At 36.1% G+C, this 26,282-nt stretch overlaps 1 protein-coding gene across 4 annotated transcripts in view; it reads left to right on the plus strand.

Annotated features, from left to right (window-relative positions):
- The first annotated feature begins 480 nt into the window (after positions 1-480).
- LOC149838141 (calcineurin B-like protein 3) overlaps positions 481-26,282 on the plus strand; it is a 30,993-nt gene continuing 5,191 nt past the window's right edge. For all 4 annotated transcript variants that reach the window (XR_016431936.1, XR_016431937.1, XM_090006397.1 and 1 more), the window contains exons 1-6: positions 481-875; positions 4,045-4,199; positions 4,640-4,722; positions 4,943-5,002; positions 10,843-10,951; positions 11,271-11,323. Coding sequence is in view for 2 of the 4 variants with exons in the window: in XM_090006397.1 (XP_089862523.1) it covers positions 4,076-4,199; positions 4,640-4,722; positions 4,943-5,002; positions 10,843-10,951; positions 11,271-11,323 (429 nt within the window). In the remaining 2 variants the exon portion in view is untranslated. The remainder of the gene's footprint in view (positions 876-4,044; positions 4,200-4,639; positions 4,723-4,942; positions 5,003-10,842; positions 10,952-11,270; positions 11,324-26,282) is intronic.

Raw genomic sequence — 26,282 nt, forward strand, 5'->3', positions numbered from 1 at the left:
AGAAACCTAGTCGCGCTGGCTCAGCCTGCCATACTACAGTCTCCGTCCATGACAGCGTAAAACTCCGAGGGCTTACCTCAGGAAGTCGCCAAGCTTTCTTCCGCCGGTGATTCCCATGAGATTTGAATCTAGACTGGCAGTCAAACGGTTTAAACCTCATCACACTACACCACACCCCCTTGGGTTTTAAGATGCTTCTAGCAACGTCTATAAACACCCCCTTTTTATGATTGTATGGAAGTTTGAAAATATGGTGATAAAACGTGATATTTTCAGGATATCAACGATATTTATGAGCTAGGTAGGCAGTGAGGTGAGGTAATTCAATAATTGTACTCCCGGGTCCACATTGATCCGACCCGCTTAATCAAAATTCGTGGATCCTCATTTTGGTGGGTGGAGCTGGGAAGGTGGGCTGGAGGGGAGTTGTATTGTAGTATCTAGCTGCTCTCTATCTCTCTCTAAAATTGCTGAAAACTCCGGCCCCTCTATCTCTCTCTAAAATTGCTGAAAACTCCGGCCCCTCTATCTCTCTCTAAAATTGCTGAAAACTCCGGCCCCTCTTTCTCTCTCTAGAGTCCATAAATTCCTCTCTCTCTCTCTCTCCGCTTCTCTTCCTCTCCTCTTTTCCCCCCTCGTTCCCTTTTCCTCTTTTATCACAACATGGGGACCTTTTGCTTTGAACTTTTGTTCCGACCACCCTGGAATCCATAAAGAGATCGGAATCTTTAGAACCACCAAAAAGATTTGGGGCAAAGCGGCTTCCTTTCCATGCGATCCGACCAAACTCTCTATTGATTGAATCGGAGCGCCCCCCATCACCATATTTTCATGTCACTCAGTTGCGTGTCTTTCTCACTGGGGCACATTCGGTGGTATGGTTTTCACCTCCCGCTTTTTTTCCCTCAATTCTGCAAATTCCCAGAGAATCGGCTTAATTTGTATCTCCCGTGATCGAATTGGTTTCCCCTTTTCTTTAAATGTTTTATTGTTTGTTCCCGGTTGAAAGTCCGACCCTTCTCTTTTTCTTTGTGAAATTTCATTTCGTTTAATTTTGTTTTTAAATTTCTAGAAGGTATAATGCATTGGGGATGGATTGTTGCCTTACCCTGACAATTTCAGGGTGGAATGGTGGTTCTCTTTGATCTTTTTTTGGATTGTTTCTGTAATCTGGCAAATGTATTATGTGTCTGCTTGTTTTTTGAGCCTTAATTGCATTGTTTGGGCTTTGTGAGTGGGTATTACCGTATTATAATGAAGTAAGGGTCCTTTTTAATCATGAATTTGTTCTTTTTTATTCGTTTCAAAAAAAAATGGAGGATTTGTTGTGGAGGTTGCAGTAGGGAAAGAATTTGATTGATGGTAAAAAATCCCCGCACTGTATTAGTCATTCCCGAACGATGGGCATGCTTTGAATGTTTATAGTTTCTCCCTATTGCATGATTTGGGGTGGGACTGGGAGGAGGTGGTCAGTGGTATTCATAGGGAGGCTTGTGGGAATTACCTCTAATTCGGGTTCTCAGCCTCTAATTCTGTTGATGGTCACGACTTCTTTCAGTAGGATGGCGACAGATAGCTATATGAAAAGATATGATGTCAGCGTGTATAAAACAAGTGTTCAATTTCTTTTGGCAGTAATCGTTGGAAAAACATTTGAGATCCTGGATCTGTGGTTGGCGCATCCTTTTCAAGTAGAAAAGTTACATTTGATTTTGAACTTCCTTGTGGCACACTAATTTGTAGAATTGAAAGGCCATTCAATGCGATCTAGAAATTGCTAAATATACCCTCTTTTCAATCATAAGTGTCATATAGGCTGCTATTACATCAGGTTCATTAAAAATATTCATCTACAGCTAGAATCTGAATTTATCTGAGTAGAAAATCTGTGCACCATGATTTTCACACCTAGAATCTGAATTTATTTGAGAAAAGTCTGTTTTTTACACCATGACATCTGTGGGGGAGATTTAGTATGTGCCTAAGAATCAGCTAAGTTCAGTGTTGTGAAAAGCGTTGAGGTGTAGCGGCCACCAAAAACCGAGGCGAGGCGTAAAGCGTAAGCCTCAAAATTTTGTTTTGAAAACTTTTAAAAAATTATAAAAAATATCTAAAAACACAAATAAATAAAGAAATGCTTTATTGATGAAATAACAACCAATAAGAAATAGAAAATCTCAAATAAGTACTAAAAAATATGAGATTAACATATAAAAGTAACTAAAAACTGATTATATAATTGGAAAATATATGAGATTAACCAAAAAAAGTTAAAATATACTAAGAAACTTATTACATAACTGAAATAACTGGAAAATGTATGAGATTAACCTACAAAAGTTAAAATATATGAGATTATTCTAAAAAATATGAGATCAACATATAAAAGTATAAAAAAATGATTACATAACTGGAAAATATATGAGATTAACCAACAAAAATTAAAATATATGAGATTATTCTAAAAAATATGAGATTAACATATAAAAGTAACTAAAAAACTGATTACATAACTGAAAAATATATGAGATTGACCAACAAAAGTTAAAATATACTAAGAAACTAATTACATAACTGAAATAACTGGAAAATATATGAGATCTATGTCACATGGGTGCGGGGATGCAGCACTTCCAAAAAACCCGGGTGCGGGGGTGCGGCAAAAAAAAAAAAAAAAAAAAAAAATATATATATATATATATATATATATATATATATATATATATATATATATATATATATATAAGTTGGACATAAATGACCCTGGGTGCGTTGACTGCACCCAGGGTCAGGTTGACCACATCGGGTGCGGGTGCGGCACCTAGTTGGAGAATCCCTGTGACATATAGGGCAAAAAAAAATTTCTTGGCAATTTTTTTTAAGTCTGAAAAATTGGACCAAAATGACCCTGGGTGCGTTGACCACACCCAGGGTCGGGTTGACTGCACCCGGTGCCGCACCCGCACCCGAACCCGTGTCGCGTTGCATCGACGCGGGTGTGGCACCCTGCTAGTCGAGTCCCTGTGACATAGTATGAGATTAACCTACAAAAGTTAAAATATCTGAGATTATTCTAAAAAATATGAGATTAACATATAAAAGTAACTAAAAACTGATTACATAACTGAAAAATATATGAGATTAACCAACAAAAGTTAAAATATACTAAGAAACTGATTACATAACTAAAATAACTGAAAAATATATGAGATTAACCTACAAAAGTTAAAATATATGAGATTATTCTAAAAAATATGAGATTAACATATAAAAGTAACTAAAAAACTGATTACATAACTGAAAATATATATGAAATTAACCAACAAAAGTTAAAATATATTAAGAAACTAATTACATGACTGAAATAACTGAAAAATATACGAGATTAACCAACAAAAGTTAAAATATAGTAATATACTAAGAAACTTATTACATAACTGAAATAACTGGAAAATATATGAGATTAACCTACAAAAATCTTTTTGATTATGTCTCAGAAGTCTTGTTGTAAAATTTTTTTTTTTTGCGCCTTGAGGCACAGAGGGCCGCACCTCAAGGCGAGGCATGCCTTTTGCGCCTCAAGGCGCGTTTTTGATAACACTGGCTAAGTTTAAGAGGCTTCTTTTCTTTTTCAGAACCAGAGTCCATGCAAAGTAATTTTTTCTTATAGTACCATTTTCTTGTCTTGACAAAATAAAATCCAGCCTTTCCTTCAAACAAAAACAAGAAAAGAAGACCTTTCTCCATATTGCTCCCAAGAACTTTTCTTGGTGATATTTCCATCTTCATGATGTATATATGTTATATCTTCATAAATGCCCTTTTCCTACAAAACTTAAATTGGCACTTGTCCCCCCTTTGTCCATGGCATAGAACTTTATGACTTTGCTATTCAGTTTATGTTGAATCCATGCTTATGGGATTGGGTCAACTGAGGCAATAAGACGGCAGAAGTTCTTGTTACTATGGGAACAGTTATCCTTTGTATGGAATTGTCTTTGGAATTACTGAGACCAAGAGACTTGTTTTGTTTCCTGACTGCAGGTATGGAGTGTTTTGATGAGCTGATAATAACATGTTGCAGTGCCTAGAGGGATTTAAGCAAGTATTTGCTTTCATACTTAAGTTCTGTGAACTTGATTTGTACAAGTCGGCAAAGGGCCTTGGGGATCCTGAAGTTCTTGCAAGGGAGACTGTGTGTATGTTTCTTTGCCAATTCCAGAATTATTTTCCAGAATAAACTAGGAATAATGTATTGTTTGCTTACAATTTACATGATATAGACTTAATAATTTAATAAAATGTACTATTATTGGTGTATTTATGAGTTCTCCTTGTCTGTGGTTGTCTGTTTTTAGTTATTCTTTACTAGTACATTTCATCTCATATGATTTCAAAATGGATCAACGATAAATGCATGCATGTAAACATGTTCATGATGTAACCTTAAAATGTTACTTGATTTGTCTTTGACTAAAAAGTCATGCATACACACTTTATCTTGTAAAAATTATACTACTAATGCAGGTGTTATGGTTTCATCAACATGGACTATCAAACGTGATCATTTTTCTGAATTTCTTGTTTAAACCATCTGGTTAATACATGCTAAATATTTGTCCCCCTCTACTCTCTGCAGTTAGTGTAAGTGAAATAGAAGCACTTTATGAGTTATTTAAGAAGATCAGCAGTGCAGTAATTGATGATGGGTTGATAAACAAGGTACGCTGGAAAATGGAAACAGATAACTGATGTCTTTTGAAGTTCAAATGATATTTCATTTTTGCCACAATTCTACTTTCGTTGTTTCTTTATACCCATGGACAAGGTGGCCATGCCTTGTTAGCAAGATTTTGTGACTGAATCATCCTGGTTTCTTTTCATGGGACTTTTTTTGTTGCAACTCATTGCTGAAACAATTTCCCTGTATGATGTATTGCAGGAGGAATTCCAGTTGGCATTGTTCAAGACTAATAAAAAAGAGAGCTTGTTTGCAGACCGGGTATATTATGTTGCATCTATATTCCTTTTGCTAAACTTTCCATGCATGTTCTCTTTTCACTTGCGAAATTTGGAACTTTGTAATCGTCTCTCTCTTTTCTTTCATGAACTTCTCGTTTTTGTACAAATGATAGTGTCTCATAGATTAGCTCTTACATAACATTGTTCTTCTTAATGTGATTACATAATAGCAAGCAAGGACTTGCAGAACTCCTCCTCCTCTCTCTCCCTCTCTATGGTCACCAATGTTGTTCTCAAGAGTCTTCTTTAAAAAATGGTTTTTCTTGGGAAGATCTTGGGTGTTTTAAAAAATTAAAACATGTAAAGAAAAATTAGAAAGGATAAGACAAAATACATTTTAGAAGTACTTATGAATATAAAGAAACAGTTAGATAAGTTTTTAAAAATAAAATAAACAAAAAAGCAGAAAAATATTTACTTCATGATATTTATGTTTTCGGCGATATTTTGAAAGCATTGCTGTTGGCATTCTTGAACTGGGGATTGGGTAGAATGACCTCCTATGTAGCTTGTATAATGATCTTAGAATAATTATATATAGCATGTTCCTCTTTTAAGTGTAAAGATCCTTACGGACAATAACTTGGTATTTCAAACAAAAGAAAACATAGGCTAGCACAAAGTAGCACTCAAATGCTGCACACTACAAAAGCAAGAAAGTGCATAAAATGCACTATTTTATTAACGAGCACAAGGGAATAAAAACCCTTATTGAATAATATTACAATGGGCAGGGAGGCCCTTATTTATAGAGGGGTGAAAGAGAGGGAGTCAATGGGCTCTACCCAATGACTCTACTAAAGAGACGTTGGGTACAGTCCCAACGTCTCTTTAGTAGACAAAGACTATGCAGCACACAGTCTGTCATTAGCTGACAATGTTCAGCTGATGACAGATTACATAAAAAAATAAATAAAAAAGAAAAATTACAGAATTAAAATACATATATATGTATTATTTTCTAACAGCCTCCCTCAAACTTATGGTGAAATCAACGAAAGTTTGTCAAGTAAAAAGTTGAATCTTGGTGAGCACAGTGCCTTGGTGAAGAAATCCGCAAGTTGATATTCTGATGTTAGATAAGGAAGATCAATAGTTTTCTTTAAGTATTCTTCACGAACAAAATGGCAATCCATCTCTATATGCTTAGTTCTTTCATGGAACATATGATTTCGAGCAATGTATATGGAGCTCTTGTTGTCACAACATAATCTTGTAGGATTCTGAAGATGAATTCCCATATCTGAAATTAGTTGTTTGAGCCACACGATTTCCATAGTAGTAGTTGTCATTGCTCTATATTCGACTTCGGTAGATGATAGAGACACTTTTTGTTGTTTCTTGCATCTCCATGAAATCAATGATTCACCTAGAAACACACAAAAACCAGTTCTTGACCGCCTATTATTTGGATCTCCTCCCCAATCAACATCAAAGTATGCAATAAGATCTAAGGAGAAAAAAGAAGATAGAAAAACTCTCTTATTTATTGTACTTCTGACATATTTAACGATTCTCATGACTGCACTCATATGAGCTGATGTTGGATCTTATTGAAATTGGCTGGCTATATGTACAACATGAGCTATGTCCGGTCTTGTAATATTCAGATACATAAGAGATCCCGCGAGTTGTCTGAAGGGGGTTGGGTTGTCCAAAGGAACTCCATCATCAGCTTGTATCTTCATTCCAACTGTCTCTGCGGTGTCAACAACTTTATCATCTGATAGTCTTGACCTGTCAATAATATCCGAAGCAAACTTTGTTTGTGACAATATATATCATCTGTTAGAGTAGGATACTTCTATACCAAGAAAGTATGTTAGAAACCCAAGATCTATCATTTCAAAAGATTTTTTCAAAAATTGTTTTACTTTCTTGATTCCTTCTTTGTCACTACCTGTAATCAACATATCATCCACATACAAAAGTAAAATTATAATACCTGCAGGATAATTCTTAATAAATAAAGCTGTATCAGTATAACATGGTTTAAAACCATATCTTGTAATAACGTCGTTAAAGGTATCAAACCAAGCTTTAGGTGCTTGTTTGAGACCATACAATGCCTTTTTCAATTTAAGCACTTTACTTGAAGGAATTATCAATCCAGGTGGAACAACCATATATACTTCCTCATTAAGATGTCCATTCAAAAAGGCATTTTTATCATCCATTTAAAATATATTTCAATTTTTAATAGCTGAAATAGTTACAAGCATCCGAACAATGGTCATTCTGGCAACGAGAGCAAATTTTTTTTCATAATCGACTCTATATTCTTGAGAATATCCTTTGGCAACTAGCCTGACTTTATGTCTTTTCAAGGATCCATCACTTTTGGTTTTTACCTTAAAAACCCATCTACAACCTATGGTCTTCTTTCCGATGGGTAAATCTAGAATTTTTCAAGTATTAGCTTCTTTAAGAGCATCTAATTCTATATGCATAGCTTTTATCTATTCAGGTAATTTTTTTGCTTCATTGTAACACGAGGGTTCAAAGTAAGAATGAATGGCTATAAGACATGCTCTATGTTTAGGAGAGAATGAGTCATAAGACACAAATTTATTTGAGATCTTTGAGGTTCGTTCAGATCTACGAATAGTTGTTTGTTGTGAGGGAATTTCTAAAGCTTCATGATTACTTTGATTTACACCTTCATTGGTTGCATTTCGATTCCTTCTAGTGTATACTATTGGTTTAGCTGTTATATTCTCAATAGGAGGTTCTACGTAAATATTTTCATCATTAGACAACAGTTTAAACAAGAATGAATAATCAAAATTTATGTCTTCCAGCATGTTTTCTTCAAATCCACTTTCATTTTCAATAAAATTAACATTCCTTGATACGAGAAGTTTATCATTTTTTATATCATAACATTTGAATCCCTTTTGTGTTTCTAAATAGCCAATGAACGCACAAGGAATAGCTTTAGAGGACAGTTTATCTCCTTTATCATTTAAAACATAACATTTGTAACCAAAGATTCTCAGTCTTTGATAGTCAGGTTGATATTTAAATAATTTTTCAAAGGGAATTTCATTGGACAATGTTTTTGAAGGCATCGTATTTATAAGATATATTGAAGTTAATGCAACTTCTGCCCAAAGATTTTTTGGAACATTTTTAGCAATAAAAAGAGTCTTTGTAGTTTCCATAATGTGTCTGTGTTTTCTTTCTGAATTTTTTTTTGTTGTGGAGTTCTAGGACACGATCTTTGATGTAGGATTCCTTCATTTTCTAAAAATTGTTTAAATTCATTTGACAAATATTCTTCTCCAGAGTTAGTTCTGAGGATTTTGAGTTTGCTTTTAAATTGATTTTTAATTATATTATGGAATGTTTTTAAGATTGCGAATACATCGGATTTAAACTTAAGAAAGTAAATCCAGCAATATCTAGTGAAATCATCAATAAATATAACATAGTGGGATAATCCTCCTTTAGAAGCTACGGGTGTAGGACCCCACACATCTGAATGAACTAATTCAAAAGGTATTGAAGAATAAAAAGTTCTTTGACCATAAGGCAATGCTGTCATTTTACCAAGTAAACATTCTTTACATTCAAAATTTTCTTTACAAATATTTTTGGTAATTGGTACAAAATTTAATTTCTTTATATTTGGATGCCCAAGTCTATGATGCCAAGTCCGTATATCTTTTGTTAGGGCAATGTTACAAAATGATTCTTTTGGAATACAAAGGAAATCCATATAATAGAGATCTCCTTGCCTAGAACCTTCCCCAATCAATTTCTCAGACTGGCGATCCTGCATCCAACATTTATTTGATGAGAAAATGACATCACATCCATGATCCGAGATTTGCGAAACTGAAAGTAGGTTAAGATGTAGTTTAGGTATAAATCTTATTTTTGGAATATAAATTTTGCTATTATTTTAAAAGTTTCAACACTTTCTATTTCTAAAGCAGTACCATCATTAGTGCAAACAAAGGATATATTTGAATTAGATTGACATTCAGATAATATAGACTTATGTGGAGTCATATGAAAAGAAGCTCCTGAATCTAGAAGCCAAGAGCACATACCAGGAGTTGAAGATGATGCAATGATCGCTCCTGACGTAGATCCTTTAAGCAATGGTTGTAATGCCTCCGTCAGTTGAGATAATGATTTGGTGAGGTCCTTGAGATTCAGAGTATCTTCATCTTGTTTTGATGATGCAGCGGCAACACGTTTTTCTTAGGGATTATATTTGTATTTAGGACATTGAGGCCTAATGTGACCGAGCTCATTACAGTTGTAACACATGATTTTTTATTCACCTTTATTCCTATTGAAGTGGGGTGGTTTATATGGCTTAATATAATGTCCTGGTTTTGATGCGGCAAGAGCGCAATCCTCTTCTTGACCATTGCTAGAATTAGCAAAAACACTAACATTTTTACTCATGTTTAGCCTAGTTTCTTCTCCACTAAGTTTAATGAGAATCTCATGAATAGGAGGGGGTGATGAAGTTGATAGCAGTGAGGTCCTTGTTTGTTCAAATTTGGGTTTCAAACCATAGAGGAAGGCGAAGAGTCTATCTTCTTTAACTTGAACTCTTCGCATTTTTATACATTTACCTTCCTTTTTGGGTTCAAATTGGGCAAGTTGGGTCCAAATTGAAGATAACTCCATAAAGTAATCTCTTATATTTTTATCTCCTTGTTTGATATTTCTAATCTTTTCTTGAAGATAATACTTGTGAACCATATCTTTTTCGGTAAACATACCTTTAAGATATTCTCACGTTTCATTTGCCTTTTTGTAGCATAATAGATTTGAGGCGATTTTTGTCTCAACTCCACTTAGCATCCATGAAAGAATTTTTGCATTTCTCATTTCCCATTCATCTAATTTCTTGTAGTATTCTTCCATGACTTTGTTTATTTCTTCAAGACTAGTCTCAACTTCATTTTCACCTAATGAAATTTTGGGAGTGGGTTCAAGAATAGTACCTCTTACGAATCCCCACAAGCCTTGATCTTTGATGAATGTCTCCAAGTGTCCCGCCCAAATATTATAGTTGCTTCCTTCAAGTTTGAACGGCGGAATAAAGTTGGAATTGCTTGTATTGTGCGGAAAAGATTCACCCATGGTGAATTAAAGGAGGAAAAGAAATCACCACCACGAAATATAATAAGCACGATTTACGAGGCAGCCCACCGATGCACCGCTGATCGTAAACCTGGCTCTGATACCATGTAAAGAGCCTTATAGACAATAACTTGATATTTCAAACAAAAGAAAACATAGGCTAGCACAAAGTAGCACTCAAATGCTACACACCACAAAAGCAAGAAAGTGCATAAAATGCACTATTTTATTAACGAGCACAAGGGAATAAAAACCCTTATTGAATAATATTACAATGGGCTGGGAGGCCCTTATTTATAGAGGGGTGAAAGAGAGGGAGTCGTTGGGTACAGTCCCAACGTCTCTTTAGTAGACAGAGACTGCAGCACACAGTCTGTCAGCTAATGACAGACTCTGGGCACCACAGTCTGTCAGCTAACTATTGACAGACTGTGCTGTACACAGTCTGGCATTAGCTGACAGTGTTCAGCTGATGACAGATTACATAAAAATAAAATAAAAAAGAAAAATTACAGAATTAAAATACACATATATGTATTATTTTCTAACAGTAAGTGTGTCCTAGCTACTCTGACTTGACCATTGATCCATGTAGTTGATTAGTAGAATTCTGGACTTTTGAGTTTTTTTATCATTGCAAATTATATATACTTTCTCTGCTATATAAACTCTTTTAGATTTATTTCTAAATCGCGTTATTTTTGTCCTTAGGTCTTTGATCTGTTTGATACAAAGCATAATGGGATCTTAGGGTTTGAAGAATTTGCACGTGCATTATCTGTCTTCCACCCCAACGCTCGAATTGACGATAAGATCGACTGTAAGTTGTTGAAACATTTTGCAGTTTTTTTTTTTCTGTAACATGGTCTGACTAATTCCTCAAGTAGCATTTGTTTATTGGTTTCCATGGTATCTGATACGTGGTACAAGTGTTGAAAACCAATACAATTGTACATAATGCTGGTTAAAACCCTGCAATTTGTAAGAACCTCTTATGAGTTCATGTTAAATCATTACAGTTTTTTGTATTTTATATTTTGCATCCTTCAACTTTTAAAGTACTCATCTTTCTCCCTCCATCATTTGGGGCACTGAATCAGAATATGTAATTTCTTGATTTACATGATCTTGAAATGCAGTTTCCTTCCAACTATACGATCTCAAACAGCAAGGTTTCATTGAGCGGCAAGAGGTATCTTTTCTCCTGAAATAAGATATTGTTGTCACATTAGAATTTAGTTTATAATCATCTATTGGGTATGTAAATCTTGATTTGGTAACTAGATGACCATGTTATGGTACTCTCTCTCTCTCTCTCATGTACAACCCCCCTCCGACAACATCAGGAGAAAAGTGGCATTTACCTACTATAGATATGGTTCAATTTGACTCCCTTTTCCTTACCACTCTATTTATTCTTACAAAAATGAGACATGATTCAGTATGGAAAGAAAAGGATTGGTTAAAAAACCTACGCATGGTGAAGGTGAATCATAGTTACCAGAAGTGCTACTATCAAGGTGGGAATTGTGATTCCCAGGAAGCAGTGTGGAATCGTGCTTCTTATGCATGGGAATCACAGTTCTCCAACAAGGGATTCACTATTCCCATGTGATGGGAATCCCATTTCCCATAACTGAGTTTTTATTTTCATTGAAATTCTAATTCCCAAGTTGAGGAATTCAATTCCTCATATATAGGAATTCTGGTTCCTCACCATTTGTAGCGTGATTTTTGTCTAATGCAACCACATGCCTCTTGTTCTCTTGTTCATTTCAAATAAATGCACAGATTTACATAGTATATAGAATATAAATGCACATGACTTTTGACTTTAGTCTTATTGTTTTGATTGCAAAAACAGTTTCTTTTATTTTTCTGAATTACCATATCTAGTTTAGTTTGATATGTTTTTCTATATGCATGTTGGATTGTTGTGCTCTCTCTTAATTGCAGTTGTTTGTTCTCTATTTCATAATATAGCTACACCTGTTCAAAACTTCAAATTGCTGAATTCTTGAACAGAGGAGAAATAGCTTATCAGCCTAATTTGTATTTCTCTTTGCACAACAATTCAGTAGCTTTTATGTATCTTATTTGCAGCTTTATTTTATTATAATTACTATATTCATACCTACATGAAAGCATTAGCAATACATAATTAGCTATATGTTGTTAGATGTTATTTTGTTAACTTATGACACACACATGTGTATATATATATATTACATTGTCCACTCTTGTACATTTTTTATTTTTTTTTAAGGTATCGTATAATAGTTGATTATATTGTTAGGCTTAGTTGAAGTTTCTTAGAATTGTAATATGTGTGATGAGTTACACATCAATTGCTGTACAATTTTTTTATTATTTCAATGCTTTGTATCCAAACTCCAAAATAAACTTATGAACTTGTAGTTTTTAAAGGTTTTGCATTTTTATTGATTGTATGTGTTATTTAGTTATTCTATTAAATGATCTTAGGAAGTTTTTCAAATAAGATGATATAACTGTCAATTGTGGACGTCATTTCTTAATTATTCATTTTGGCATACTTGTTTTCTTCAAAGAACTTCATTCTTTAAAAGTTGTCTTCTTACAACCATTGTTTTATCATAATTTCTTATATCACTTCCTGAACTATTCCCCCTACTGCTTCCTATTCGCGTCCTGCTTCCTAAATCCTCCAAAAATTTGGATTGACCGCTTCCCGTTCTAGCAACTATGAGGTGATGTTTGGAGTTAGGACAATCACTTCTTTCATTTTTTTCCCCCACAATGAATTATTCTGCATGCGATACCAATAATTTTTTATACCAATATTATATTTACTGTATGCAATAGTTCTGTTGTTGCAAGAGTGATAAGTGAATACTGGAAGCATGGTTAGTGAGCAGAGCTAAGAATGCTGGTTTATTACAGGAAGTGTGAGAAACTGGTTAACAAACACTGTCCACTATGTACAGCAAAAAAAGCAGTGAGGACATGTATCAGGAAAAGAAGAAAAGAATTATGTAACTATTGCATTATGTGAACACTTGTGTAGTACAAGAGATGTTTACTCAAACATACTTATACTATTAAATATTATGATATACATATACATTATTGAGTTGTTATATGTAGGTTCTAATTTGCGCTGATTGTGGGGTTAGAGTAGTGTGTAACAATTGTACTCCATCTAACTTTTGTTTCGATCGTACACGGAAGTTGTGTTCCTTATGTCCGTTGTTTGATTTACGTTGTGTGGACAACTTCGACATGCATGGATAATGGGTCGTACGACCCGATGTGCCCCACCATTATCTATGTTTTGACATGATTATTAGGGATTTTAGCCCCGGATATGGAGCTCAAATTGGATCTAAAAACTAAAAAATGTTTAAAATTTGGGTAATTTAAGAAAAAATAAGAATTGATATTTGTTTGATATATAAATGCTTTAATCGGTGTCATATTGGATCTAATTATGAAAGTTTATCAAAAAATTATGGATTTTAGCCCCAAATATGGATCTCAAACTCGATCCAAGTACAAAAAAAATGTTTACATTTTGGGTAATTTGAGAAAAAAAGATAAGAATTCATAATTTTATATATACAAATGCAAAAACCATAAATAAATTATAAAACCATAAAATGCAAGAAATTACATCATAAATAAACAAAAAACCCTAATCTATAAGAAAAATAAATTATAAATAAGCCATGAAATCAAAGAAACCATAAATAAACCATAATAAAAAATATAAAAAACCATAATTCAAACCCTAATAAAAGAAAATCAAAGAAAAACAACCTTAATCAAATACAAGAAAAGCCTTAATCAAATTAACTATAAAAGCCATAAATAAACCAAAAAACCCTAAATTACAAGAAAAAAGCATAATTTCAAACCCTTATCAAAGAAATTTAAAGAACAACCCTAATCAAATAAAAAGACATAATCAAATTAACTATAAAAAGCCATAAATAAACCAAAAAACTCTAAATTACAAGAAAAATAAAACATAAATTCAAACCCTAATCAATGAAATTCAAAGAAAAACAGCCCTAATCAAATATAAGAAAAGCCTTAATCAAATTAACTATAAAAAACAATAAATAAACAAAAAACCCTAAATTACAAGAAAAATAAAGCATAATTTCAAACCCTAATTAAAGAAATTAAAAGAAAACAACCCTAATCAAATACAAGAAAAGCCATAATCAAATTAACTATAAAAAGCCGTAAATCAACAAAAAAACCCTAAATTACAAGAAAAATAAAGCATAAATTCAAACCCTAATCAGAGAAATTCAAAGAAAGACAACCCTAATCAAATACAAGAAAAGCCATAATCAAATTAACTAGAAGAATACCTAATTAAAGAAATTTGATTCAAGCCATAATAAAAGAAAAAAAGCCTCAATCAAAGAAAATATTTGATTCAGAGCCCTAATCAGAGAGAGGAGAAGAAGAAGAAAGAGCGGAACGAAGAAGATGGGGAAGAAAGAGAGAAGGAAAGAAGAGAGATAGTGAGAGAGAGGAACAAAGAAGAAGGGGAAGAAAGAGAGCAACCTTTCATCGTCGGCCTCGCCGTTGGACTCTCATTGTTCGGCCGCTGCACAGGAGAGAGAGAGACATAGAGAGAGTGGGTTAGGGACGGGAGGGGGAGATGCGCACATAGAGAGGGTCGGGGATAGGGTGGGCCGTAGATGGCCTCACCCGGCCGATGCACATGGGTGAGAGAGAGAGAGGGGGGAATGAGAGGGTCGGAGTTTGACTGTAAAACCCACGAAATTGAAAAAAAAAATTAGACCCGGGTCGGACCCAGACCTGCCAACCCGTTAGGGTTAAAAAACCCGCAGGGGCGAGGGTTTCTTTTAAATCCTCTCCCCCGCACCGCAGCTGTGCCCCTTTCCCCTCTCGTTGAACAGGGAAACCCACGAAGGATTTCCCGATTTACACCCTTGTGCCTTTAAGAGCACGCAAGGGTGAGGGAGGAGCCCTCACCCGTGCGCTCTTCCTCCTCCTTCTCTCCTCCGCCCGTTCCTCCAGTTTCCATTCAAATGGTTAATTGATTACCTTTTTCGCAGCTGACGCAACAGAGCACGCTCGCCCCCGCGTCGGTTCTGAGGTACGAGTCTCTTCTTTTGACATAAGTGAGAAATCAAATACCGATTCAATTCGCATGCTATACCATGATAAAAAACCATTGTAAAAGAGTAGATCTATGTGATCACTCTAAGATATACGAAAAGGATCTATGGATCCCTTTCCATGCATGCGACTTTTACTCTTTTCATCTTTCAAAAACAAAAAATCTGTACATATTTATTTATGTGCTAGAACAAAATTTTTAAGTAAAGCATATGTGTTCGTTTAATGCCTAGTTCTCGTGGGAATCAATTCCTATGGGTGAATCATGTCATGGGCTGAATAAATGCATGAAACTGTATGTCGAAATCGTGGTGTATGCATGGTATTTTACAGAAAAAAATGTGTGTAATGGTGTGCTTGCTAAAAACATTGAATACATATACATTGTGGAATAATCTATGTCACACGGACTCGGCTCCAAGGTCGCCGCACCCGCGTCGACACGCACCGACACGGGTGCGGACACGGGTGCGGCTCGGACTCGGTCAACCCGACCCTGGGTGTGGTCAACGCACCCAGGGTCATTTTGGTCCATTTTTTGATTTTTTTTTTTTTTGAATTTTTTTTTTTTGAAATTTTCTGGGCTACAGCTGTAAGGAAAAAAACCCATCACAACTAAAAAACCTGTACACTTTCAAGTTTTAAGTACAGAATGGGCACAACTCAAGTTTTTGTGGTTTTTTCCTGTATGAAGAAAGTGAATTATTACAGTGTATGAAGAAAGTGCCCAAAAGTGAATTATTCCTGTATGAAGAAAGTGTACAGAATGCCTTCACAACTCATCACCTGTCCCCTAATGGGCACAACTTTGACTGAGTCTTATATATATATATATATATATATATATATATATATATATATATATATATATATATATATATATATATTTTTTAATATATATATAGCCGAGTCCCCGTGTCCAAAATTTTTGAAATTGCGCCGCACCCGTGTCGCACCCGCACCCGCACCCGCACCCGCACCCGCACCCGCACCCGCACCCGCACCCATGTGACATAGGGAATAATCATACACAAGTGGCTTAGTGATTCTGTTAGACTTATGAACGTGCATATGATTTGTTTTGGATACTGTCATATGTGAATGTAACCATGTTTAATCTCTGCATATTTAAGCCTTAAATCTATAAAGACATGTATGTGCAACCTTGAGAATAATTACAGTGTGTTCGTTATGGAACCTTGCATGATACATGTATAGTTGTTTATGAAAAGAATTCTGTTTTAAAATGTTTTGTGCTTGGGGCAGCCGACCCTAGCTGACTGGGTCGGCTGGGCTGGAGCCGAGCCCCAGCCGACTGCCAGTCGACTGGATGGGTGTAAACCTTTAAAAAAAATTGGGTATTCGGCTATGCTTTTTAAATTTATTTCAAGACTTGTTAATTAAATTAAAGTTGGCTTGTTGTGTACAAAAGAATGGGGTTTGGTTTCATATGCTTGGAATTGATACGATATGCATTAGCAATATACTATCTCTAGTGATTCCAAGTGCTCGTGTACATTAAAAAAAGAACGAGCCTAGTCATGAGATTATTTTTCAGATTTTTGCTAAGTACGATGGACTTAATCTGATGAATGAAGTTCTTCTTATGCTTTAGTTTGAATTTAGCATGTTGGATATGAATGCATGCCTGTTAACATGTTATTGCAAAGTTTGTTTTGGTATAGGTGCATACATGATATGAATGTGTGCAGCCCTAAAATTCAATTTCTAGATCTGGGTTATGTTCATGTGTGGATGTTAACACATGTTATGAATGAAAAGTTTCATATGCCTACATTTATGGGACATGTTTAATTATCGTGCATTTATGAATTTGTTTCAAGTGCATGTGTATATATGAAATCGATGTTATTTAGCATGTACAATCCTGCATAAATGTTATGAATCATAAATGAATGCATATGTGTTAAGTGATTTCATGAAAGCAATTTCACATGGAAGGTGAACATATGCATATGACGGTGGTAGCTCATGCACATTGTTAAATTGGTATGAATGAATGTGCATTTGGAATCATGTTAGTATCGTTGCATAAATTGCTTATTGTTATGATTTTTGTATACGGTGCATCAATGATCGAAATGAATCATCGTAGGCCTGGAGAGCCTTGAGCTTTGGTTTGCTCTTTATTTACTTTTAATTGCATCGCAAAAATCACATTCATTTTTATTTCACTATATATTGCATTGTTCTATGTGTTTCTACGGGCAGGAGTCCCGTGTGTGAAATTGTCTACGAAGAGACAATATGCATACAAGCATAAATACTTTATAAAAGAAGTGCACGAAAGCACTCTCACAACACTTGAACAAAATACGCAAAAAGCGTATAAATAATAAACATGCAATAATGCATGTATTTCATAAAATAGAAGCAAATGCTTGAGACTCTCAAGCTTATCCTACAACAAGGGGGAACACCCCTATTTATACAAGAGAGAAGAGGTGCAAGAGGGGGCTTCCCAAAGGAATCGTTGGGGAGCTCCCAACGGTCACAATTGTGACCGTTGGGGGCTCCCCAACGACTCTATTGGGGAGACCCCCAATGCACCTTTTTGTTTATGCAAAAAGGAAAAAATAAAAGAAAAAGAATTACAAAAATAAAAGGGGAAAAATACAGCATATTCCAAATGGAATATGCGCAAAATGTAAAAGACAGAAATACCCTTTTTGGGTAAAAGAGAAAAAAGGGAAAATATATAAATATATATACTTATATATAGAGATATGTATACATATAATATATGTATACGTATCTTTATGTATATAAGTATATATATTTATACTTACAATAATGTTTTGAGTATACATTTTAACACCGTGATGGTTCTCGCAGGGGTAGATGCGAACTTTTGCCTTTGCTTTTGCATGCTGAATTGCAAAACTCAATAATTGGCTTTTAATAAAAAGATAATGAATAAAAACAGTGTAATATACGTTTGGGGATCTCCCATCGGAAGAATGAGAATCTTAGAGATTCGATTTTGGAGGACCACGAGGATAAAAAACTCTGTGTGTTTTACTTTGACCCTTGAACCCGATATTGAGGTTCTTTCTCCTGGCCATGGTTTTAGGGAAAGTCCGCCACTTTACCTGGGGGTGGTGTGTTCGACACAACTGTTGTTTTGGTATATCAAGAAAGTGACACTTGTAGGTGCAGAGCCTAACATTAGATATAGAGGTCTAATGTTTCGAAGGTGATTCGGTCGATGGCTAAGTTTGGAACCCAGTAATAAAATACAACTTGTGTGTTAAGCTACCCTGGGAACCTAACTTGACCTCGAAAAAATTGTACCCGCTTGGTGTATCCACGGACGACGGTAATTAAAAAGATAAACTTAAATTGTATGCATTTAATAGGGCATGCATATGGAAATGAAAACTTTAACAAAAGATAATAAAGTGTTCATGCATTGCACATAAATCATGCATATTCCTGCTATGCATTAGGACATGCATCTTTTATCTGTTCCCTTAATTGTTACATGTTAGTGGATGCATGATGTTTAAGTTCTAATGCATGTTAAATATACTGCTTACTTAAATTGTAATCGATGTTATTGATTTATGTTCTTCATGCTTAATAAATGTTTCAGATTTGCATGAATACTTAATTGAATTATGTAATTGTCATAATTGCATTCCTCTGAATTATTGCATGAAATCGTATCTGTGTTCTTTATGCTCATTTATTTTCATTAGAGGGATCTGTACGCAGAATTCTTTGGATTTCTGACCCCCTCTTTCTGTGGTTTTTCACAGCCACAGGTGATCAGTGAAGCGACTGGCTTCTGGAGGAGTCGCGGGTGTCACACGCTTGCTAAACAAATCACAGATGGACAACGTGACTCGATCTTCTTATAATTCCTTTTCGTTTCATTTAGTTGTTATTGCACTCTGAGTTTTCATTTATGCAATTGTCTCGAGACTTATCACTCATTAGTTCAATAAAGGTTTGGTCTGGTGTAAATGATAAGTGTAAGCTCTATTGTGGTTGGTTGTTTTATCCAATTGGGAGTGAAACTGTAAAGGCCCCGGATTTCTGGGAAGACTTCCACAATGGTTAAAAAAAAATCTGTATTTTCAAGGGATATGATTTGCGGTCGTTACATAGACCCCCCCCCCCCTCCGCTCGATTTTTTTTACGACGTTCCTCCCTTGTTTTCAACATCACGGCGGGTGGGGGTGGGGTGGAACAATTGAATCAATGAAAAACGGATGTGGTGGATAGCTTTCCGCGTGTTCGTCGAGTCTGTCGATGGCTCCCTGTTTCCGGTGGCCACATTGTCCGAAAACGGGCATGGGATTAAACAACCCCATAACGTGCATAAGCACAAGAACATGTCCTACAAGGGACAATACAAATGCCAATGGCAATACAAAAGCACCTAAGTGCATACACTAGCTACAAGGAGCCTAAATGTGCACAAACACAAGTCCACAAAAGGACAATACATAAGAAGCACAAGGAGCATACACAAAAGAACGCAAAAAACTCAAAAAAACAATAATCTTTATTGAGATAAAATGCTTAGGAAAACATTACATCTAATGGGCCAAAATGTCCCATATAGCTATTGGGAAAGGGTCCAACAGCTAGAAATATAGTTGGAAATTTTCAAAAACTATACACTAAAAGACAAAACTGAATATAAATGTTGGAGGTTCCCAACAACTATATTGACTAAAAGATAAAACTGCCCTTTACAAAAGTGTAAAGTACAGAATAAAAAAAGTGGTCAGTTCTGCCCTTAAAGGGCAGGGCCTATTACATGTACAGACTTACCATTCTGCCCTTAATGGGCAGAGCCTATTACATGTACAAAATTACCACAATACCCCTAAAGGGTATTACCTATTACAAAGGGGAGAAAAAAAGTTTAAAATTATAATATATATATGAATCAATGCATTTTAACAAGTGGAACTATAAAGTTGTTTGATTCTGTTGGTGTTGGAACCATGGTTGCCAGTTGAGGAAGCGGGAGCTGGAGGCGATACGGGAAGCAGGAGCGGGAAGCGAGGTACTTTCAAAATTTTAGGAAGCGGGAAGCTTGGGATCACTTAGGAGCGAATCGGGAATCATCTCAGAAGTGACCTAGGAAGCGAACCGGAAGCGACCTAGGAAGCGAAAAAATAATAATAATAATAAAAATAAAAAAAATACAAAAAATTTGAAAAAATGGGGGAAGCGTGGGGAAAGCACGGGGGAAGCATGATGGGAAGCGCGCTTCCCATTAAAGGGAAGCACGGCGCTTCCCCGTGCTTTTCGGAAGCGCGACGTTCCACGCTTCCGAAGTGCGCTTCCCCACTTACCTAGGTGCTTCCGGTAACTCTGGTTGGAACTTCCATTTTTGACAATATGGATATGTAAGCATATTGAATAGCCTAAGATCCCATGTTCCACATATTGAAGTTGGCACATGTTTTTCCTCCACCAGTCAAACTTAATAGTTCAACTGATTGCTTTTGCTGACAGGTAATGCAGATACTTTAGTATTTGAAAGTCGGATTATCTAGGAAGAAAAAGGGACCCTTCTTTAACCAGATATTTCTTTAGTAAAATGCACCTCTATAATGAAAATTGTACTCTACCATATGAAACCATCCTTCTTACAAGAGGCAACCTGTATGAAGTGGAGTTTATCCATCTTTCTAAATATAAGAACAGCCTGATAATCCAATGGCTTGATATGGAAAAAGTTCAAAAGTAAAGCAGGTAAGGGGTGTCCGCCTCAGTAAGTCTTGTTTTTGCAAGAACCATCTTATCAATTTCTTTTGTGGAGAAAGAGAAAAGTGTTTTGTTTTATATGGAACAAAATCTCTTGGTTTGCCAACTTCAGTGTTATGGTCTTCTCAACACAATATTCTCTATTGGGCATTTAGTCTCCCATTCTGCAATTTTCTTGCTCCTTTAATCTTTTTTCAGTCAAGTTCATGAATAATTATGTGCATGGATACTTTAGCAAGTCACACCCCAGTCTTCATTCTCGTGGTCACTCATTTTGTGTCTATTTTTGTTTGTGGTGAATCTATGTAACGGAGTATGAGTCATACATGGAAAAAGTATATTGCAATTGTTGACAGATCCAATACTGCACCTTGGAATCGAGGCAGAGAGAGAGAGAGAGAAGAGAGAGAGAGAGAGGCTGAGAGGGAGAAATTATAATTATCATTTAGGGCTAATCACCTCTAGTTTAAATAGAGGTTAGCCTGAGAGAAAAATTACAAGCAGGTCCCTCATTATTTGTAAAATGCTAAAGAACCATCTTTTAAGAATAAATAAATAAACTTTAAGAATAGAAGACTTGAAATAACAAATGATCGACTAATCTTAACACTCCCCCTCAAGCTGGAGCATAGATATCAATCATGCTCCGCTTGCCGCAACATTTTGAGAAACTGGGCCTAGCAAGAGGCTTTGTAAACATATCTGCAACTTGATCCTCGAGTTTAGATGCTTGGTAGAGATATGGCCAGCTTGAACCATATCTCTTACATAGTGGCAGTCAACTTCAATATGTTTTGTCCTCTCATGAAACACAGGATTATTTGCTATATACGTAGTTGCCTTGTTATCACACATCATCACCATAGGAGATGAAACCTTCACTTGAAGATCATTTAGTACATTTCGAACCCACAACAATTCAGCTGTTGTTTGGGTCATAGCCCTATATTCTGATTCTGCACTTGACCTAGCAACCACGGTTTGCTTCTTACTTCTCCATGAAATTAAGTTACCTCCTACAAACACACAGAATCCTGTAGTAGATTTCCTATCCTCAACAGATCCAACATAATCAGCATCAGAGTAAGCAACTATCTCCAGGGTTCCCCCTTTCTTGAATAATAACCCTTTTTCAGGGGAAGATTTTAAGTACTTGAGTACATCATCATTGTAACATTCCAGTGAACTTCATTCGGTTTGTCCATGAATTGGCTAACCTTGCTTACTGCTAAAGCAATATCAGGTCTAGTCATTGTCACATATAGTAGCTTCCCTGCTAGAGAGTGATAACTTTTGATATCCACAGGTTTTGGCCCTTCTTCCAACAACTGAACTTTGTGATCCATGGGAATATTTGCTGGTTTGACTCCCAACATTCCTGTGTCTTTTAATAAATCAAGAACATACTTACATTGAGACAGAACCAAGCCTTCACTGCTTCTGACAACTTCTATACCCAGAAAATATCTAAGAGGACCAAGGTCTTTTGTAACAAAGTATTTTTGAAGATGAGCCTTTGTAGCTGCAATATCTTTCATATCATCTCCTGTAAGAATGATGTCATCAACATATACCACCATAACAACTAGACCTGAGTTAGTTTTCTTAATAAATAATGTGTAGTCTGACGCTGACCGCTTAAAGCCAAACTTTGACATCACTTCAAACAACTTTTGAAACCATGCACGAGGACTTTGTTTAAGACCATATATCGCCTTTCTTAACCTGCACACCTTCTGACACTCTCCCTCAACCTCGAACCCAGGAGGTTGCTGCATGTATACTATTTCTGACAAATCCCCATATAAAAATGCATTTTTCACATCTAGTTGACACAGACGCCATCCATGGTGAACAACTACAGAGAGAACAAGACGAATGGTACCCATCCGTGCGACGGGAGAGAAAGTTTCAAAGAAATCAACACTATATGTCTGAGTATAATCTTTTGCTACTAATCTGGCCTTGTATCTTTCAATAGAACCATCTGAGTTGTACTTAATGGTATATACCCATTTACATCCAACAATGTCCCCCATCCAATGGGGGATTAACCAGGTCCCACGTTTGTTGAGACAATAAGGCATCCATTTCATCTTGCATAGCCTGCTTCCATCTACTATCAAGCTCTGCCTGTTGATAGCTCAGAGGAATAGTTTCAGCAGATAAGGCGAAAATAAAGGTTTTCATCTGACTCACAATTCTGACGTCGGACACAAACTGAGATATAGGGTATAAGGTACATTGTCGCGTCCCCTTACGTAGAACTATTGGCATGTTATCATCAACATGAAGATCACTGTGATCAGGAACACTTACCTCAGGAGAAGAAGGAGAAGGCTCAGGAGGTGGAGCTCTATGCACATATACCAATGGAGGATTATGAAACCGTGAGGAAGGTAGGGTTGGACCCAGTAATTGAGGTACAGATTTCAAAGGAAAAAGAGGGACAAGAAGGAGAAAGGAGTCATTTAGATCAACTTGCATCAGAGATCTAGTATAAGAATAATATGTAATGGACTCCAGGAAAGATACATCTGCACTGACATACTCCCGACGAGAAATCAAATCATAACATCGGTACCCCTTTTGATTTTTTTGGATAACCTATAAAAATACACTTAGTTGCTTGAGCAGCTAATTTATCACGGTCAGGTCCAAGTCTGTGCACAAAGCAAACACACCCAAATACTTTGGGCGAGAGAGAAAAAAGTGGAGCATTGGGATTCAGGATATGCAAAGGAATTTTATCTTCCACGGATGATGAAGGCATGCGGTTGATCAATTAACAGGATGTGATAACAACATCACCCCAATAGGAAACAGAAACATTGGATTGAATCATAAGGGTACGTGCTACATCAAGAAGGTGCCTGCGTTTTCGCTTAGCCACCCCATTTTGTTGGGAAGTATAGGCACAAGAGGTTTGAGGTTGAATGCCATGGTCTTGATAAAATTGCAACAAGGCTTTGGTTTTGAACTCAAATGCATTATCAGTGCGGATAATCTTGACAACAGATTCAAACTGAGTTTTTATTTCAAAAATCAATGATTTAACAATACTAGAAACTTCAGATCTTTCTTTTATTAGGAACACCCAAGCCAACTTAGAAAAATCATCAACAATAACAAGATAATATCGATACTGAGTCCTGGTAAGAATCTTACTAGGACCCCATACATCTGCATGAAGAAGTTCAAAGACCTTATGACTAGACTGACTCTGACTAGAAGAAAACGAACTCCGATGATGCTTGCCCAACTGACATGCTTCACACTGAAATGACGTAGTAGACGAAATTTAAGGAATGACATAACGAAGCTTTGACAATGAAGGATGACCAAGACGACGATGCCACTGAACAGGACTCGAGGAATAGTCGACTGCAGCAAAAATGTTTCCCACTGGATGATATAGGTAGTAAACTCCATTTTCTTCATAGCCTCCACCAATCTTCTTTCTCGTCAACAAATTCTAAAAATGACAACCAACAGGATCAAATATCACTCTATAGTTTAGCTCTTTTGTAAGACAACTCACTGAAAGTAAACTTTGAGGAAATGAAGGACATTTTTCAACTGCAAGGAAGAAGATATAGAAACATTTCCCTGGCCAACAACCGGAGAGGAGCTCCCATCTGCTAATGAGACTCCCCGATGAGCAGTAATATCCTTTAGATTTGAAAAATAATAAGAATTTCCACACAGATGTCTGGATGCACCTGAGTCAATAATCCACTTACTATCATTGAGATGAAGATAGTCCCCTGTTGCGTAGGCTACACCAGCTATAGGAGAAGAGGAGCTTGAAGGACGATGAGCTACCAGTTCATCATATTTTGCACGACTAAGGGTGATGCAGTCACTGGGAGAAGAGGTTTCATTTGCATTAGCTACTTTTAGTTTTGGAATATTAGCTTTTGGAACATTAGGCCTCGATGCAGGAAAGGCAGGCCGTCCATGCTTATCCCAGCAACGATCTTCCAAGTGTCATGATTTTTCACAAAAGGTGCATTGAAGTTTAACTCTACCTCCCACACCTCTTCCACGACCTCGTCCTCGTCCTCTAAGATTCAGAGTATTTCCACGTCTATAACCAGAAGAAACAGCTAAGGCAAATGTCTGGGATATATGATGAGATTGTGGGAGAGAAATCACAAGTCTGCTCAAGTGATTGTATGCATCAACTAGAGTAGGTACATCAGATCCAGTCAACATTTGGACTTTAGCAACAAAGAATTCTGAAGATAACCTTGTGAGGAACTGAGCAACCATAGTCTGTTCTTGATGATCCTTTTGCTTTGAACAACACATAGGCATGTGAGCATTAAGCCTTTCAAAGGCAACTTTAACGGATGCGTAGTACTGGGCCAAGGTCTGATCTCCCTGGTGCAAATTATATATCTTTTGTTCGACTAGCAGAATACGGCTCACATTTGTTTCCTGAGAGTAAGTATCTCGAAGATTATCCCACATCTGTTTGGCTGTATTATAATAAATTAGACCATCTGCAATATGAGGTTCAACACTATTCATGATCCATGACATAACAATGTCATTATCTTCATCCCAAGTAATATATTTTTCCACTTTATCATTCGGTTCAGTTTTCAACAAAATATGTTTTCTACGATGTCCAGATACCGACATCATAAAAGTTCTGGACCACCTGGCATAGTTGGTTTCATTTAATTTTACCGAAGACCCGTAAGAGAATGGATTTGCAAATGCCTTATATTCCCCACTAGTTTCATTCTTGGAATCAAATTTCTGAGCTTCAGCCATAATGAAGAATGCTTACGCAGGAGATATATCTGATAACACTTACGACCAAAAATTATCCCCCAAAAAAATATCGATCAGATTGAATATGAATATTTCACGACCACACAGTCAGTTCGACACACTGCATAAGCCACGACACCATAGGATATGTTGAAGAGTCACGACATCAGATCTGAGATCAGATCTGAACCAGCACAAACAGCAAAAAAAAACTCCACACCATCTCTGATCACGACCAAAAACATGTGCATTTAGACAATGCTCTGGTATAAGCACAACTCTGATGAAACACTCCTCACGGTACAAGATTCACGACAAAAATAAATAAATAAAATGCGATACATCATTCACGGCAATCCCAGATCAATCAAAAAGAGCCAACGAAAATAATTTTCCAGCATCCAGATCCATGAATATCCAGATCCACGATTGAATAGCATAGGTTTTCTTCAGATTCACGACCGAAAACAGGA

This window comes from Nuphar pumila, chromosome 5 (genome assembly GCF_984573655.1).
Source record: "Nuphar pumila chromosome 5, dmNupPumi1.hap1.1, whole genome shotgun sequence".
Lineage (NCBI taxonomy): Eukaryota > Viridiplantae > Streptophyta > Magnoliopsida > Nymphaeales > Nymphaeaceae > Nuphar > Nuphar pumila.